This window comes from Oncorhynchus gorbuscha, linkage group LG02, assembly GCF_021184085.1.
Source record: "Oncorhynchus gorbuscha isolate QuinsamMale2020 ecotype Even-year linkage group LG02, OgorEven_v1.0, whole genome shotgun sequence".
Taxonomy (NCBI): Eukaryota; Metazoa; Chordata; class Actinopteri; order Salmoniformes; family Salmonidae; genus Oncorhynchus; species Oncorhynchus gorbuscha.
In genome coordinates, this window is record NC_060174.1 from 7,869,469 (window position 1) to 7,888,299 (window position 18,831).

General features: G+C 45.0%; 1 protein-coding gene across 1 annotated transcript in view; it reads left to right on the forward strand.

Annotated features, from left to right (window-relative positions):
* The first annotated feature begins 699 nt into the window (after positions 1 to 699).
* The window catches only part of LOC123995551 (nuclear receptor subfamily 5 group A member 2-like), a 94,655-nt gene continuing 76,523 nt past the window's right edge, over positions 700 to 18,831 (forward strand). The window contains exons 1-3 of the mRNA XM_046299189.1: positions 700 to 982; positions 5,001 to 5,132; positions 7,640 to 7,758. Of these exons, the coding sequence (XP_046155145.1) occupies positions 916 to 982; positions 5,001 to 5,132; positions 7,640 to 7,758 (318 nt within the window). The 5' untranslated portion in view covers positions 700 to 915. The remainder of the gene's footprint in view (positions 983 to 5,000; positions 5,133 to 7,639; positions 7,759 to 18,831) is intronic.

The window sequence follows — 18,831 nt, forward strand, 5'->3', positions numbered from 1 at the left end:
GTTAATCATTCCATCACAGAGCTAACCCTTATCTGTCTCTCTGTCTCTCCCTGTCTCTCCCTCCTCTCTCTCTCTCTCTCTCTCCCCCCCCTCTCTCTGTCTCTCCTCTCTCTCTCCTCTCTCTCCCTGTCTCTCCCTCGTTCTCTCTGCTACAGGTTAATCATTCCATCACAGAGCTAACCCTTATCTGTCTCTCTGTCTCTCCCTGTCTCTCCCTCCTCTCTCTCTCTCTCTCTCCCCCCTCTCTCTGTCTCTCCTCTCTCTCTCCTCTCTCTCCCTGTCTCTCCCTCGTTCTCTCTGCTACAGGTTAATCATTCCATCACAGAGCTAACCCTTATCTGTCTCTGTTTAAATTTGTAACTGGATCTTATCAACCACATGACCACCACAGGACCAATCCCAGCCCTGCATTTTTGAATACTGTTGATAATTGCTTGTGTGTGTGTGTGTGTGTGTGTGTGTGTGTGTGTGTGTGTGTGTGTGTGTGTGTGTGTGTGTGTGTGTGTGTGTGTGTGTGTGTGTGTGTGTGTGTGTGTGTGTGTGTGTGTGTGTGTGTGTGTGTGTGTGTGTGTGTGTGTGTGTGTGTGTGTGTGTGCGTGTGTGTGTGTGTGTGTGTGTGGTGTGGGGGGGGGTGAAAGTGGGGAGGGATGGAGAGATAAAGAGAGAGAGGGCAGAAAGAGGGAGGGAAGGGGATGGGATAGTTCACCAGGCAGAGTTCACTCGACTTCAGAGCAAGTGGACAGTAACTTTTTCCTTTTCTCTTTAACTCCTGAAGTCTCAGCCCTCTTCATTGCTCTGATTGCCCCAATTACTACTCACAGAATGGAATAGGTTAAGAGATCGAGATTAAGGGTCGGTGTCGTAGAGGATCGATCAAACCAGAGCCTTGTTTTCTCTGTGGAGCTGTGGATTGGCATGTCTTCCTTCAGCCGTGACAGTGAAAGTGATCAGTGTGGCTCTACAGAGGACTTGACTGGTGCAGGTGAGTAGTGGCTGATGTGTTGTAACATAGCTTCATGCTACGTGTCTGGTGCAGCGTGCCAGCCAGGATTCGAGAGGCCCCTCTATAGCCTACACTCTCAGAGGTAGAGGTGCCAGAAAGAACCTTTTGGGGTTCTAAAAATTGCCACACGGGTAGAACATTTTCAGTTCAGAATGGTTCTTCCAGGAACCCCTGTGTAAAGGATCTCAGAGGAACCCATGTGTAAAGGATCTCAGAGGAACCCCTGTGTAAAGGATCTCAGAGGAACCCATGTGTAAAGGATCTCAGAGGAACCCCTGTGTAAAGGATCTCAGAGGAACCCCATGTGTAAAGGATCTCAGAGGAACCCCTGTGTAAAGTGTCAAACCAGAAAGTTTATACGATGAGAAGGGGTTTAATTTTTTATCTTTTCACTAAGATATTGTAGAGGTGACAACCAATCAGAAGATTTGAGGTGTGGCTTTCAGAGTAAATGTCATTCCTGGTCACCATGTTCAGTTTGTACACTTCCAATTTAAATATTTATGCATATTACACATTGTAACTTAATATGAATAATACTAACATTGCTCATCACATAGTAATAAAGTGGTAACTATTTCAACTTTGGGATTTGCATTGACTCTTGAGGAAATCATACAACTGTCAATGTTCAACTTTAACATGTGATGACAATACAACAGACGATATGAACAGGAATGACATTTACTCTCACAAGTGGCCCCCAAAAAGGATGTCTGAAAGCCACGCCCCTTCTAAGCCACGCCCCTTCTAAGCCACGCCTCCAGTCCAGGGTTCCTTCAGGAACCCTTTGTTATGTTGAAACATTAAAGATTCCTTTCAAGAACCCTGACAAGTAATCAAAGGTGCAAATATGAACCATTGACTAGCAAAGGTGCAGGTTTCCTCAAGTCACCACTAATTCTAAGAGTGTTTATCATTTCTCTATTAGACTCGTGCACTCAGTCAGGTTCCCATAAATACAAGGTTTAACGTAAATACAAGGTGCACGAGTCAGTTTTCTCTAACCTTTTTTGAAATGTCCATTTTGACGTGCATTGTTGAGTAACAGCAATGGCATTTTTCATGTTATATTTGAAGATTAGTTTAGACCAAGGATGGGAGGCCCGCAGATCGATTTCTGAAAACTACACACGCACAATTATTATTTTATTTTATTTTTATTTTTTTGTACAGAGTTAGAATAGTAGAGTACACAAGGCGCTAAAATGTTTTGCTGGCAACACATTTTTACTTTGGGCCTCCCCAAAAAGGCTAGGGTTGTCTCTGACTTCATGTGTGGGTGTGGTTACACAGACCTGTGAGCCACTGTGGTCCCCCCACGATGAGTTCAGATTTTTGTGGCCCCCACCCCCATCAAAGCTGCTAATCCCTGGTTTAGGTTGTTGACATATGTTGTTGTCTATGCATTGAATGTACTGTTAGGGTGCTTCTACACAATTTCCCGTTTTATTTTTGTTATTGTTATTACTTTTTTATACAAAAACACACAATGCAATGCTATGTTTTTACGTGCATAAATTAGTCATTAAGTCAAATTTAAGGAATGACGAATATCCGGAAATAAATTGAAAATATGTTGCAAATGAGGTCACTTCAACGCGTGGTTGTCGCGCGTAGTTGTCCTGCGTAACAGGTTGAGGCCTCATCATTGATATAGCTTCAGCTTGCTTTTGTTTTATGAACACTATCAGCGAAGTATATTTTCAATAGCGCTTAGTATTCAAAGTCAAATCAAAACAAATGTTATTGGTCACATACACATGGTTAGCACGTGTTAATGCGAGTGTTGCGAAATGCTTGTGTTCAGTTTAAAGTAAATTATTTATGGATTCCAATCGAAACATTGACATCAGTAACAGTCAAATGTATTCCGGCAATCTGAACGGAATGTATTGCCAAACAATTTACAGTCAATGTGTCAGACATTTGGACGTGTTTGTAGACCAATGTGTGTGAGTGTAGGTTACAGTTTAAATGTTAACTCACTCGAAATCATTTCCGAGTTGCCTTTATGATCGGAAATGATAGAGATTAGGCGTCAGAGCATCAACATGCACGAGAAAAGCAACGACATGCATGTTCTTTACGACGATAAAACACATCATAATTGCAACAATTATTAGCATTGCGTGTTTGATAATTTCGAAATAATTATTTAAGTGTAGTTTTGGTTATATATATATATATATATATATATATATATATATATATATATATATATATATATATATATATATATATATATATATATATATATATATTTGATATAATGGAGGATAGATGAAATCAGTTAGACCTGCGGGGTGCGTGTGCGTGAGAGTTTGCCCTCACAAGTGCGTAAATGTATGTGAGTGTGCGCGCGTGCTTATAGGGCCACTCTAATGTATGTCTCGAGTTGACCTTGGATATGTAGCCTAACCTTTTGCTTGAAAAGGCCGCTGTGCGTCACTTTTCACCATCCTCCCCATCCGTTGATTGACAGCTCTCAATAGGGCTCAGGTGATGACAAGAGTGAATTATGTTGTGTTCCGCTGTGTGTGTGTGTGTGTGTGTGTGTGTGTGTGTGTGTGTGTGTGTGTGTGTGTGTGTGTGTGTGTGTGTGTGTGTGTGTGTGTGTGTGTGTGTGTGTGTGTGTGTGTGTGTGTGTGTGTGTGTGTGTGTGTGTGTGTGTGTGTGTTTTAACACACAAACAAATCCTGATTTTCGTTTTGTTGTTTTAATTCAATGCTCACGTCAATTATGTAACGTGATTTGATCCGTCTTGTCCTGTAGCTTATATAATTCTATAAATATTAAGGAGATAAATTAGATCATTTATAGAGGTAATTGAGTAAATGTGGTATTTTAAAAAACGGGCCTGGCATATTAGACGACAGCTTTGAAAAAGATTTGCCCTAATTTGCATTTTTGTCGCAATAGTTTAGAATTAATTCATCCAGTAGCCTAAAACGAATATTTGTATTTCGTCTCAGTAAAATGGCACCTGTTTGCGCGCATAGTCCCCCCCCCCCCCAAACACACACTAATTTATCAGCTACCTACTCATGAAAATCTTAATTAAAACTGTGCTTATAACTCATTACTAGACCTGTTGGCATAACGACATGCCTCCGTGCCTATACATATATGCCTTCCGCTCCTCTGTGTCAAAGATGGTTTCAGTTGCATCACTTCGATTTTGTCAGCCGATTTTAAAGCCCATCATTAGCAGTAAAAGCAGTTGTGATTTGGACAGTGTGGATAAACGATTTAGAAATTATGTTGCCCGTCTCCGCACGCGATTGGAGCTAAGGGTGTGATGTCATACCACCATGAGCCCCTGATTGGCGTTAGGAAGCGGTGTCCGTGGAGTAAACAAAGCAGCAAGGAGAGGTTTGAACTTCACATCCCACTCCATCACAGATAGACCGAATTTACCTGAAGGAGCGGCAGCGTGAAAGTCTTTTCAAACCAGCCCGAAAGTTCCTGACAGTTCGCTAACTCCACTTTCAAGACTGGTGTCAAAGACGTGGAAAGGACAGCGGGAGAGCAGTCAGCTGCCGAGACCTCTAGAGAGGTGTCATCATATTTTAACCCGGTTCAATCCTGGTTGCCCGGGTAGATTTGTTATTTTAATCAGAGAGAGAGAGAGAGAGAGAGAGAGAGAGAGAGAGAGAGAGAGAGAGAGAGAGAGAGAGAGAGAGAGAGAGAGAGAACTCGAAATCATTGTGCTCCACCCCTTAACTTCGCGGTAAAACCATGCTCGTATACTAGGGTCAACGGCATTGCTCCATTTTTCAATTTACCCAAGAGCAATTTCAGAATGAATTTACATTGTTCTCGCTGTTGCAGGCTACCGATCGGGTATGTAGCCTAGACATTCGCTGTCTGTTTAGCAGAGCCCGCTGCATTTTGGCCATACAGTGAGCGCGCAGGATTTGGGAAGCCACTTTTCTCCGGTGTGTCTGTGTGTGTGAGTGAGTCTGAGAACCTGTGGTGTTCCTCTCCGGTCCAGGTGGTCAGCCGGACGGAGCTGAGTCTCCCGCTCAGCCCAGTGGAGCTGTCATGCTGCCCAAAGGCGACACGGAATCTCTAGTACTCGTTCGATCGCATGGAGAACAGGGACACATGCCAAGAAATATGCAAGGTAAGAAATCTAGACCGATTTAGATGCCGCATTATTAGGCAATATTGTAGACCGCGCGACCGTTGTGCGTTAACACTGGCATCGCGAAAGGTGTCATTTGTGAAATTGTGCGTAATTACGGGCGACAGACCTGACAGTTTAGGACATAAATAGCCTAGACAAACTCGTCGTGCATCTTATTCAGTTGTCAACTTGGAATAGTTAACTTATTTGCTGATCATGCATTGTATATCACTATTAAGGTAGGCTACGCTGGGACGGTCAATATGTGGCATTTGCGAATTCGCTCTACCCAAATTCTATAGGAAAGATCATTGTTGCTGTCACCGACTTTCTCCAAATAGTTCATGGTAAATGATTCCATTGTACACTTTATGAATGAATTAAAAGCACAATATTCACTCAGATATCATTCCGTTTTATCCATTGTGTTTCATTCCTGCCAGAGGCTATTATGAAATTATAGACTACGGTTGATCTACCATACAGGCCTAGCCACAGTCATCCGATGGGATTTTACTAGGCTAATGAGTAAACCATCCTAAAGCTCACCTGATGTCTAACGTTTGCTTAATATGCAAGATCTCATGTGCCAGTTGTTGGAACGTGAAAAATGTGAATTCCCCAAATGGCATCAAGTCTAGGCCATTGTCTTTTTAAACTTCGGTTTCAGCACCATGCAGAATTATGTCAGTGATATTTGGAATAAAATATTTTCTTTCAGGTCACGTTTTTGTCAAAAGTTTATATTAGAAGGGTGACGAGTTTAGAACCTTTACTCCAGAACACTAGGGTGCAAATCAGATATCCTACAGTTTGCGAGTAAGAAATTTGGCCTACGACAAAAAAAAGTTTTGATGACATAAACGTGCAATTATTGAAAAATGCCAAGTTGGGTTAAATACATTTTGCTTGGAATCATTTTTGTTAAGTTTACAAATTGTAACCTATAACCCGTAGTTTTTGGGGTTCCTTCTCATAATGCTGGATTAGCCTACTGCTTGTTTTAATTTCCAAAAGTTAAACGTTAGAAAATAAGATAACTATTTTGGATGAGAATATAAGTGTTCTTTGCAAGCCTATCGAATTATTATTTCTAAACCCCCTTCACTTTGCTAATTGCACAGTTCGAAGATCTTTAAAATTAATTTTCATATGGTTTTGATACAAATATCTGATAACTCAACCTTCAATGCATGAATGGGATTTTCATCTATATTTTGCACGGGTAGTTTCTCTGTCTGCGTGCAAAAAAAAAAAAAAATGCCATTTTCCAATCCATTTAAACATGGGCCTAGCTTATTTTCAAATATCAAACTTTAAACTGAAAATAGTTTTGAGGCTGCATGTTTCTCAGAGGCCCGAGATAAGATTCGATAGCTAAGTTATAGATTACTGAAAAACTTTCTGAACTTGTCAAAAAATCTGACCGAACAGTCTAGAGTAGGCTACTGTGTAAACTAACCCATGGGTTCAGCTCTCCTGTCATCAAAATATGAGGCCTGACATTTACATACGGGAATTGTTCTGCTGGCGGATATGTTTGTAAGATTATTATTATAATATATATGTTTAACCTTTATTTAACTAGGCAGGTCAGTTAAGAACCAATTCGTATTTACAATGACTTTCTCAACTTATTATACAGGGCTTGTAAACGCTGCGAGATCAGAGGGTCAATTGTCGAAAAACATGTTCAGCAGACACTCGGGCAGAAAGACGCATTTTGAAAGTTACATCATTCTATCTGCTCTGAAATTCATTGTGATTTTTCTGTTTGATGTTTGCCGCATTTTAAGGACAATCAATTATTTTCTTACCTTTGTAAATGTCAGTTGCTAACACTGTTATATATCCGCTTATCAATGCAATTATTTTCATCAGCATTCATGCCCGTAAAATGACTTAAGCAGGTGCTTATGGAAAGTAAATTAAAACGTATATATACAGAGCAGAGCAGACACCGGGAAGAGTAGCTGAAGGCGATTCAATTTAAGTTCAATTTAAGAATGAGTTTTATATTTTTCTTTCACCTGTTAGCACGAAAGGTTGCACTGTAGGCTGTCTCCATTTGCCTGTGGGCGGTATCATTTACTCCTCGAATGCTTAACTCTAATATCTTACCATTTCCGGGATGAATTCACGACTTAATATCATGAATATTTATGAAGCTCAGTTTCATATGTTTGCCCTGTCTGCGACTGGCGAGCAAGAGTGAATGCAGCAAAACGGGAAAATTAAGGTTATTTCCTTTTAGTACCATCAAATAACATTATTCATCCAAATAAGGAATAGTTTAGTCAAATTTCCTTTTGGATCAAAGCTTCAAAATGTTAATCTTTCTCTAAAAAATTTGATGGATTTTCAAAAAATATTCCATAGCCTAAGGTCATTGTAAATTCAGTCAGATGTATAGTTAAAGACTGCAGTAGGCCTATATAGGAAAAGAAGGTATTTCAGATGAAAGTCTTCTTCTTCGTTTTCCTCATGTGTGTGGTGTGTTGCAGCCCCCCACTATAAAATGATGGACTACTCCTATGATGAAGACTTGGATGAGATGTGTCCGGTGTGTGGAGACAAGGTTTCTGGATACCATTACGGGCTCCTCACATGTGAAAGCTGCAAGGTTTGTTCTTATTTATTTAAAAAAAAAAAATTTAAAACAATTTTTCTAACCTTTCCTCAGATGGTCCTTCTGTACTTCTCTTGGAACCTTTGTTGAAGAAAATGTGCTACGTGCAGTGATGTGTAACTGATATTAACATATTGATGTTTGTGGTTGAAGGATATAATGGCGGTTAGTGTGAAGTGGTGCATATTGTCTCCTGTCTGGTCTATGTACCTGCTGTTTTCATGATCAGTAAGCTATGTGTTAAAATATGTGCATATTTCAATGTACCATTGTCATGTGTAAACAGTTTTACGCTAGCGTATTAGTCATAGTAAACTCCTACATCTGTTTGCAGAAGTTCCAAGTAACCTACATATAGTTAACCAAATGGTTTTTGTAAAATCTCTAAATGTCAATTTGTGTGCAGTCCACATAGCCTACGCTGTAGATTTAATCCATTTTCTGACCTTAAAATGCAACACATTTACTCTGAGGGCACCTTCAATAGCAACATTGCTTCATTAGAAGTGTTGTCTTCTTTAAAATGGTAGAGAGTGTGGAATTCTTTCTCTTCTTTTCTTTCTAAAACTCAGCATATGGAGGATGTCACTCGATTCCGTCTTGTTAGAGAGGCATGTTAGTAAAGTTGTGAAATGAATCCTGTCGTTTTAGCCGAGATAACCCGTTTTTTAACTCATATCCTCAGACAGCATTCTGACCGTGGATCATTTTAAAGGTAACCTATATGTGTACGGGTGTCTTCAACAAAATCATGTCGACTTTGCGGTATGATGGCTAATTTCCCACCAGCACAGTTCTAAACCGGATCTGTTAATCAGGAACATATTGGAGTTGTACCGTGTAGTTATTTCAATGGAAGCTGTCTGTATTTTGGGGGCGGGAGAAAGATTGGGGTCTTTTCTGTACTTTCTCACCAGTCTAGCACACTGCCGTGGGTCTGAGACAGGAGGTATCAGTCTAGCACACTGCCGTGGGTCTGAGACAGGAGGTATCAGTCTAGCACACTGCCGTGGGTCTGAGACAGGAGGTATCAGTCTAGCACACTGCCCTGGGTCTGAGACAGGAGGTATCAGGCTAGCACACTGCCGTGGGTCTGAGACAGGAGGTATCAGTCTAGCACACTGCCGTGGGTCTGAGACAGGAGGTATCAGTCTAGCACACTGCCCTGGGTCTGAGACAGGAGGTATCAGGCTAGCACACTGCCGTGGGTCTGAGACAGGAGGTATCAGTCTAGCACACTGCCCTGGGTCTGAGACAGGAGGTATCAGGCTAGCACACTGCCGTGGGTCTGAGACAGGAGGTATCAGTCTAGCACACTGCCGTGGGTCTGAGACAGGAGGTATCAGGCTAGCACACTGCCCTGGGTCTGAGACAGGAGGTATCAGTCTAGCACACTGCCCTGGGTCTGAGACAGGAGGTATCAGGCTAGCACACTGCCGTGGGTCTGAGACAGGAGGTATCAGTCTAGCACACTGCCGTGGGTCTGAGACAGGAGGTATCAGTCTAGCACACTGCCCTGGGTCTGAGACAGGAGGTATCAGGCTAGCACACTGCCGTGGGTCTGAGACAGGAGGTATCAGGCTAGCACACTGCCGTGGGTCTGAGACAGGAGGTATCAGTCTAGCACACTGCCCTGGGTCTGAGACAGGAGGTATCAGGCTAGCACACTGCCGTGGGTCTGAGACAGGAGGTATCAGTCTAGCACACTGCCGTGGGTCTGAGACAGGAGGTATCAGTCTAGCACACTGCCCTGGGTCTGAGACAGGAGGTATCAGTCTAGCACACTGCCGTGGGTCTGAGACAGGAGGTATCAGTCTAGCATACTGCCGTGGGTCTGAGACAGGAGGTATCAGGCTAGCACACTGCCGTGGGTCTGAGACAGGAGGTATCAGGCTAGCATACTGCCGTGGGTCTGAGACAGGAGGTATCAGGCTAGCACACTGCCCTGGGTCTGAGACAGGAGGTATCAGGCTAGCACACTGCCGTGGGTCTGAGACAGGAGGTATCAGGCTAGCACACTGCCCTGGGTCTGAGACAGGAGGTGTCAGGCTAGCACACTGCCGTGGGTCTGAGACAGGAGGTATCAGGCTAGCACACTGCCGTGGGTCTGAGACAGGAGGTATCAGTCTAGCACACTGCCGTGGGTCTGAGACAGGAGGTATCAGGCTAGCATACTGCCGTGGGTCTGAGACAGGAGGTATCAGTCTAGCACACTGCCGTGGGTCTGAGACAGGAGGTATCAGGCTAGCACACTGCCGTGGGTCTGAGACAGGAGGTATCAGGCTAGCACACTGCCGTGGGTCTGAGACAGGAGGTATCAGGCTAGCACACTGCCCTGGGTCTGAGACAGGAGGTGTCAGGCTAGCACACTGCCGTGGGTCTGAGACAGGAGGTATCAGTCTAGCACACTGCCGTGGGTCTGAGACAGGAGGTATCAGTCTAGCACACTGCCGTGGGTCTGAGACAGGAGGTATCAGTCTAGCACACTGCCGTGGGTCTGAGACAGGAGGTATCAGTCTAGCACACTGCCCTGGGTCTGAGACAGGAGGTATCAGTCTAGCACACTGCCGTGGGTCTGAGACAGGAGGTATCAGTCTAGCATACTGCCGTGGGTCTGAGACAGGAGGTATCAGGCTAGCACACTGCCGTGGGTCTGAGACAGGAGGTATCAGGCTAGCATACTGCCGTGGGTCTGAGACAGGAGGTATCAGGCTAGCACACTGCCCTGGGTCTGAGACAGGAGGTATCAGGCTAGCACACTGCCCTGGGTCTGAGACAGGAGGTGTCAGGCTAGCACACTGCCGTGGGTCTGAGACAGGAGGTATCAGGCTAGCACACTGCCGTGGGTCTGAGACAGGAGGTATCAGTCTAGCACACTGCCGTGGGTCTGAGACAGGAGGTATCAGGCTAGCATACTGCCGTGGGTCTGAGACAGGAGGTATCAGGCTAGCACACTGCCCTGGGTCTGAGACAGGAGGTGTCAGGCTAGCACACTGCCGTGGGTCTGAGACAGGAGGTATCAGGCTAGCACACTGCCGTGGGTCTGAGACAGGAGGTATCAGTCTAGCACACTCCCGTGGGTCTGAGACAGGAGGTATCAGGACTCAATGTCTAAACACACAATGTAATACAGTGTTGGTCTGCTTTAAACCTGTACACACACACACACACACACACACACACACACACACACACACACACACACACACACACACACACACACACACACACACACACACACACACACACACACACACACACACACACACACACACACACACACACACACACACACACACACACACACACACACACACACACACACACACACACACACACACACAGACAAGCAAGCAGGATGCGCACGCACACACATAAACACACATACACACAGATACACACAGATACACACAGATAGACAAGCACAGACTTGTATTCTAAGTCCACATGAAACCACACTGTACCTGCATGTTAAAACCAACATAAAGGTCCACAGAACCATAAATGGTCATGGTTTCCTCACTGGAGATTTGGAGGGTCCAAATCTTTGTTTGTCACACACTTTGTAAACAACAGGTGTAGACTAACAGGGACATGTTTACAAAGGCTCACTCTAGGGATTTCTGTGTTAAAAAAAAACAAAAAAACCTTAACTTCGTCATTCAGTTTAACCCAGACACACACACACACACAAACACACACATGCACACACACACACGCACGCACGCACGCACGCACGCACACACACACACACACACACACACACACACACACACACACACACACACACACACACACACACAACACACACACACACAAAACACACACATGCACACACACAGACATACACACAAACACACACACGCACACACACACATACACACAAACACATACACACAAACACACACACACAAACACACAAACACACACACGCACACACACACACATACACGATCACTGACTTGAAAGTGCAATACATTTAAACTGGTCTATATATTAATGGAAATACCATTTATTGAGTAGAATGTATATCCAGTGGGTCAGTAGACTGTGTTTCCAGTGGGTCAGTAGACTGTATATCCAGTGGGTCAGTAGACTGTGTATCCAGTGGGTCAGTAGACTGTGTTTCCAGTGGGTCAGTAGACTGTATATCCAGTGGGTCAGTAGACTGTGTTTCCAGTGGGTCAGTAGACTGTATATCCAGTGGGTCAGTAGAATGTATATCCAGTGGGTCAGTAGAATGTATATCCAGTGGGTCAGTAGAATGTATATCCAGTGGGTCAGTAGAATGTATATCCAGTGGGTCAGTAGAATGTATATCCAGTGGCTCAGTAGACTGTGTTTCCAGTGGGTCAGTAGAATGTATATCCAGTGGGTCAGTAGAATGTATATCCAGTGGGTCAGTAGTCTGTATATCCATTGGGTCAATAGAATGTATATCCAGTGGGCCAGTAGAATCTATATCCAGTGGGTCCGTAGACCGTATATCCAATGGGTCAGTAGACTGTGTTTCCAGTGGGTCAGTAGTCTGTATATCCAGTGGGTCAGTAATCTGTATATCCAGTGGGTCAGTAGACTGTATATCCAGTGGGTCAGTAGTCTGTATATCCAGTGGGTCAGTAGACTGTATATCCAGTGGGTCAGTAGTCTGTATATCCAGTGGGTCAGTAGACTGTATATCCAGTGGGTCAGTAGACTGTATATCCAGTGGGTCAGTAGTCTGTATATCCAGTGGGTCAGTAGACTGTATATCCAGTGGGTCAGTAGTCTGTATATCCAGTGGGTCAGTAGACTGTATATCCAGTGGGTCAGTAGACTGTATATCCAGTGGGTTAGTAGACTGTATATCCAGTGTGTCAGTAATCTGTATATCCAGTGGGTCAGTAGTCTGTATATCCAGTGGGTCAATAGAATGTATATCCAGTAGGCCAGTAGAATCTATATCCAGTGGGCCAGTAGAATGTATATCCATTGGGTCAGTAACTGTATATCCAGTGGGTCAGTAGACTGCATATCCAGTGGGTCAGTAGAATCTATATACAGTGGGTCAGTAGAATGTATATCCAGTGGGTCAGTAGAATGTATATCCAATGGGTCAGCAGTCTGTGTTTCCAGTGGGTCAGTAGTCTGTATATCCAGTAGGTCAGTAATCTGTATATCCAGTGGGTCAGTAGACTGTATATCCAGTGGGTCAGTAGAATGTATATCCAGTGGGTCAGTAGAATGTATATCCAGTGGGTCAGAAGAATGTATATCCAGTGGGTCAGTAGAATGTATATCCAGTGGGTCAGTGGACTGTATATCCAGTGGGTCAGTAGACTGTATATCCAGTGGGTCAATAGAATGTATATCCAGTGGGTCAGTAGACTGTATATCCAGTGGGTCAGTAGACTGTATATCCAGTGGGTCAGTAGTCTGTATATCCAGTGGGTCAGTAATCTGTATATACAGTGGGTCAGTAATCTGTATATCCAGTGGGTCAGAAGAATGTATATCCAGTGGGTCAGTAGAATGCATATCCAGTGGGTCAATAGAATGTTTATCCAGTGGGTCAGTAGTCTGTATATCCAGTGGGTCAGTAGACTGTATATCCAGTGGGTCAGTAGACTGTATATCCAGTGGGTTAGTAGATTGTATATCCAGTGTGTCAGTAATCTGTATATCCAGTGGGTCAGTAGTCTGTATATCCAGTGGGTCAGTAGAATCTATATCCAGTGGGTCAGTAGAATGTATATCCAGTGGCTCAGTAGACTGTGTTTCCAGTGGGTCAGTAGAATGTATATCCAGTGGGTCAGTAGAATGTATATCCAGTGGGTCAGTAGTCTGTATATCCATTGGGTCAATAGAATGTATATCCAGTGGGCCAGTAGAATCTATATCCAGTGGGTCCGTAGACCGTATATCCAATGGGTCAGTAGACTGTGTTTCCAGTGGGTCAGTAGTCTGTATATCCAGTGGGTCAGTAATCTGTATATCCAGTGGGTCAGTAGACTGTATATCCAGTGGGTCAGTAGTCTGTATATCCAGTGGGTCAGTAGACTGTATATCCAGTGGGTCAGTAGTCTGTATATCCAGTGGGTCAGTAGACTGTATATCCAGTGGGTCAGTAGACTGTATATCCAGTGGGTCAGTAGTCTGTATATCCAGTGGGTCAGTAGACTGTATATCCAGTGGGTCAGTAGTCTGTATATCCAGTGGGTCAGTAGACTGTATATCCAGTGGGTCAGTAGACTGTATATCCAGTGGGTTAGTAGACTGTATATCCAGTGTGTCAGTAATCTGTATATCCAGTGGGTCAGTAGTCTGTATATCCAGTGGGTCAATAGAATGTATATCCAGTAGGCCAGTAGAATCTATATCCAGTGGGCCAGTAGAATGTATATCCATTGGGTCAGTAACTGTATATCCAGTGGGTCAGTAGACTGCATATCCAGTGGGTCAGTAGAATCTATATACAGTGGGTCAGTAGAATGTATATCCAGTGGGTCAGTAGAATGTATATCCAATGGGTCAGCAGTCTGTGTTTCCAGTGGGTCAGTAGTCTGTATATCCAGTAGGTCAGTAATCTGTATATCCAGTGGGTCAGTAGACTGTATATCCAGTGGGTCAGTAGAATGTATATCCAGTGGGTCAGTAGAATGTATATCCAGTGGGTCAGAAGAATGTATATCCAGTGGGTCAGTAGAATGTATATCCAGTGGGTCAGTGGACTGTATATCCAGTGGGTCAGTAGACTGTATATCCAGTGGGTCAATAGAATGTATATCCAGTGGGTCAGTAGACTGTATATCCAGTGGGTCAGTAGACTGTATATCCAGTGGGTCAGTAGTCTGTATATCCAGTGGGTCAGTAATCTGTATATCCAGTGGGTCAGTAATCTGTATATCCAGTGGGTCAGAAGAATGTATATCCAGTGGGTCAGTAGAATGCATATCCAGTGGGTCAATAGAATGTTTATCCAGTGGGTCAGTAGTCTGTATATCCAGTGGGTCAGTAGACTGTATATCCAGTGGGTCAGTAGACTGTATATCCAGTGGGTTAGTAGATTGTATATCCAGTGTGTCAGTAATCTGTATATCCAGTGGGTCAGTAGTCTGTATATCCAGTGGGTCAATAGAATGTATATCCAGTAGGCCAGTAGAATCTATATCCAGTGGGTCAGTAGAATGTATATCCAGTGGGTCAGTAGTCTGTATATCCAGTGGGTCAGTAGTCTGTATATCCAGTGGGTCAGTAGTCTGTATATCCAGTGGGTCAGTAGACTGTATATCCAGTGAGTCAGTAGACTGTATATCCAGTGGGTCAGTAGACTGTATATCCAGTGGGTCAGTAGACTGTATATCCAGTGGGTCAGTAGTCTGTATATCTAGTGGGTCAGTAGAATCTATATCCAGTGGGTCAGTAGACTGTATATCCAGTGGGTCAGTAGAATCTATATCCAGTGGGTCAGTAGAATCTATATCCAGTGGGTCAGTAGAATGTATATCCAGTGGGTCAGTAGAATATATATCCAGTGGGTCAGTAGAATATATATCCAGTGGGTCAGTAGACTGTATATCCAGTGGGTCAGTAGAATGTATATCCAGTGGGTCAGTAGACTGTATATCCAGTGGGTCAGTAGTCTGTATATCCAGTGGGTCAGTAGACTGTGTTTCCAGTGGGTCAGTAGACTGTATATCCAGTGGGTCAGTAGAATGTATATCCAGTGCGTCAGTAGTCTGTATATCCAGTCGGTCAGTAGAATGTATATCCAGTGGGTCAGTAGACTGTATATCCAGTGGGTCAGTAGACTGTATATCCAGTGTGTCTATTCTAGTGTGGTTATATTATCATGTCACAAGGCTGGATCAAGCAATGCAGGTTGTACATTGCCTTTGAGTTTGGTGAAATATTGATTGTTTTACTTTTAAATGGGCAGGTTTAAGGCATTTCTTCGACTTGTGTGGATCGGGAATGTTAAATTTTTTATTTCACCTTTATTTAACCAAATAGGCTAGTTGAGAACAAGTTCTCATTTACACCTGCGACCTGGCCAGATGTAAAGCAAAGCAGTTTGACACATACAACAACACAGAGTTACACATGGAGTAGTAAAACAAACATACAGTCAATAATGAAGTAGAAAAGTCTATATGCAGTGTGTGTAAATGAGGTAAGATAAGGGAGGTAAGGCAATAAATAGGACATGGTGGCGAAGTAATTACAATATACCAATTAAACATTGAATCATAAAACACGGGACGAGATGTTAAAAACTGTCCATTGTGCCAATAGATGGAATGCACTCACATGAGATTTGCTGTGATGTTGTCAGAGTGGCATGGGAGGTTTATTTCTTAGACTGGGTTAAGATGTACATTTTGGGACATTTACATTACATTACATTACATTTAAGTCATTTAGCAGACGCTCTTATCCAGTGCGACTTACAAATTGGTGCATTCACCTTATGACATCCAGTGGAACAGCCACTTTACAATAGTGCATCTAAATCTTTTAAGGGGGGGGGTGAGAAGGATTACTTTATCCTATCCTAGGTATTCCTTAAAGAGGTGGGGTTTCAGGTGTCTCCGGAAGGTGGTGATTGACTCCGCTGTCCTGGCGTCGTGAGGGAGTTTGTTCCACCATTGGGGGGCCAGAGCAGCGAACAGTTTTGACTGGGCTGAGCGGGAACTGTACTTCCTCAGTGGTAGGGAGGCGAGCAGGCCAGAGGTGGATGAACACAGTGCCCTTGTTTGGGTGTAGGGCCTGATCAGAGCCTGGAGGAACTGAGGTGCCGTTCCCCTCACAGCTCCGTAGGCAAGCACCATGGTCTTGTAGCGGATGCGAGCTTCAACTGGAAGCCAGTGGAGAGAGCGGAGGAGCGGGGTGACGTGAGAGAACTTGGGAAGGTTGAACACCAGACGGGCTGCGGCGTTCTGGATGAGTTGTAGGGGTTTAATGGCACAGGCAGGGAGCCCAGTCAACAGCGAGTTGCAGTAATCCAGACGGGAGATGACAAGTGCCTGGATTAGGACCTGTGCCGCTTCCTGTGTGAGGCAGGGTCGTACTCTGCGGATGTTGTAGAGCATGAACCTACAGGAACGGGCCACCGCCTTGATGTTAGTTGAGAACGACAGGGTGTTGTCCAGGATCACGCCAAGGTTCTTAGCGCTCTGGGAGGAGGACACAATGGAGTTGTCAACCGTGATGGCGAGATCATGGAACGGGCAGTCCTTCCCCGGGAGGAAGAGCAGCTCCGTCTTGCCGAGGTTCAGCTTGAGGTGGTGATCCGTCATCCACACTGATATGTCTGCCAGACATGCAGAGATGCGATTCACCACCTGGTCATCAGAAGGGGGAAAGGAGAAGATTAATTGTGTGTCGTCTGCATAGCAATGATAGGAGAGACCATGTGAGGTTATGACAGAGCCAAGTGACTTGGTGTATAGCGAGAATAGGAAAGGGCCTAGAACAGAGCCCTGGGGGACACCAGTGGTGAGAGCGCATGGTGAGGAGACAGATTCTCGCCACGCCACCTGATAGGAGCGACCTGTCAGGTAGGACGCAATCCAAGCGTGGGCCGCGCCGGAGATGCCCAACTCGAAGAGGGTGGAGAGGAGGATCTGATGGTTCACAGTATCGAAGGCAGCCGATAGGTCTAGAAGGATGAGAGCAGAGGAGAGAGAGTTAGCTTTAGCAGTGCGGAGCGCCTCCGTGATACAGAGAAGAGCAGTCTCAGTTGAATGACTAGTCTTGAAACCTGACTGATTTGGATCAAGAAGGTCATTCTGAGAGAGATAGCGGGAGAGCTGGTCAAGGACGGCACGTTCAAGAGTTTTGGAGAGAAAAGAAAGAAGGGATACTGGTCTTTAGTTGTTGACATCAGAGGGATCGAGTGTAGGTTTTTTCAGAAGGGGTGCAACTCTCGCTCTCTTGAAGACGGAAGGGACGTAGCCAGCGGTCAGGGATGAGTTGATGAGCGAGGTGAGGTAAGGGAGAAGGTCTCCGGAAATGGTCTGGAGAAGAGAGGAGGGGATAGGGTCAAGCGGGCAGGTTGTTGGGCGGCCGGCCGTCACAAGACGCGAGATTTCATCTGGAGAGAGAGGGGAGAAAGAGGTCAGAGCACAGGGTAGGGCAGTGTGAGCAGAACCAGCGGTGTCGTTTGACTTAGCAAACGAGGATCGGATGTCATCGACCTTCTTTTCAAAATGGTTGACGAAGTAATCTGCAGAGAGGGAGGAGGAGGGGGGGGGATTCAGGAGGGAGGAGAAGGTGGCAAAGAGCTTCCTAGGGTTAGAGGCAGATGCTTGGAATTTAGCGTGGTAGAAAGTGGCTTTAGCAGCAGAGACAGAGGAGGAAAATGTAGAGAGGAGGGAGTGAAAGGATGCCAGGTCCGCAGGGAGGTGAGTTTTCCTCCATTTCCGCTCGGCTGCCCGGAGCCCTGTTCTGTGAGCTCGCAATGAGTCGTCGAGCCACGGAGCGGGAGGGGAGGACCGAGCCACATCCTCAATAGTGTGCCTTCGAATCAGTGGGTGTTTCGGCCTTTATTAATCACTAAACACCCTCATCAAAGGTGGCCAGCTAAAGGGTGATCAAGCCTTAGCTTGTGTCCCATGCCCAATTAAGATGCAAGGCAGGGGCGTCCTCTTCCCTGAGCCAGCCATACAGCTGACCGCATACCTCATATGCCCTCCTCAAGTTGGAGGGATCTGAATTGGGTTCTCAGGTGGGGGTGGGGGGGTCATGTTGTTATAGCCCAGCAAGGGTCCTTCCGTTTGATCCAGATCCACTGGCTGCCTCTTTCAGCTGCTTGAGAAACTGCTCTGATGGTCTGCCGCAGAGCCTGTCCATGGATTCCAAGTTCTTTCAGCAACCCGATGGTGGAAGAAGCCACGAATCCTCTGCATCCCACTTCAACTGGCCAGACTTTTGCATTCCAGCCACGTTGAGTTGCGTCTGCTGCCAACTCTGTGTAATGCAGTTTCTTACGCTCGTAGGCCTCTTCAACAGAGTTTTCCCACGGGACTGTGAGCTCTATGATGTACACATCCTTTCGTGAAGGGGACCAGAGTACCATGTCTGGCC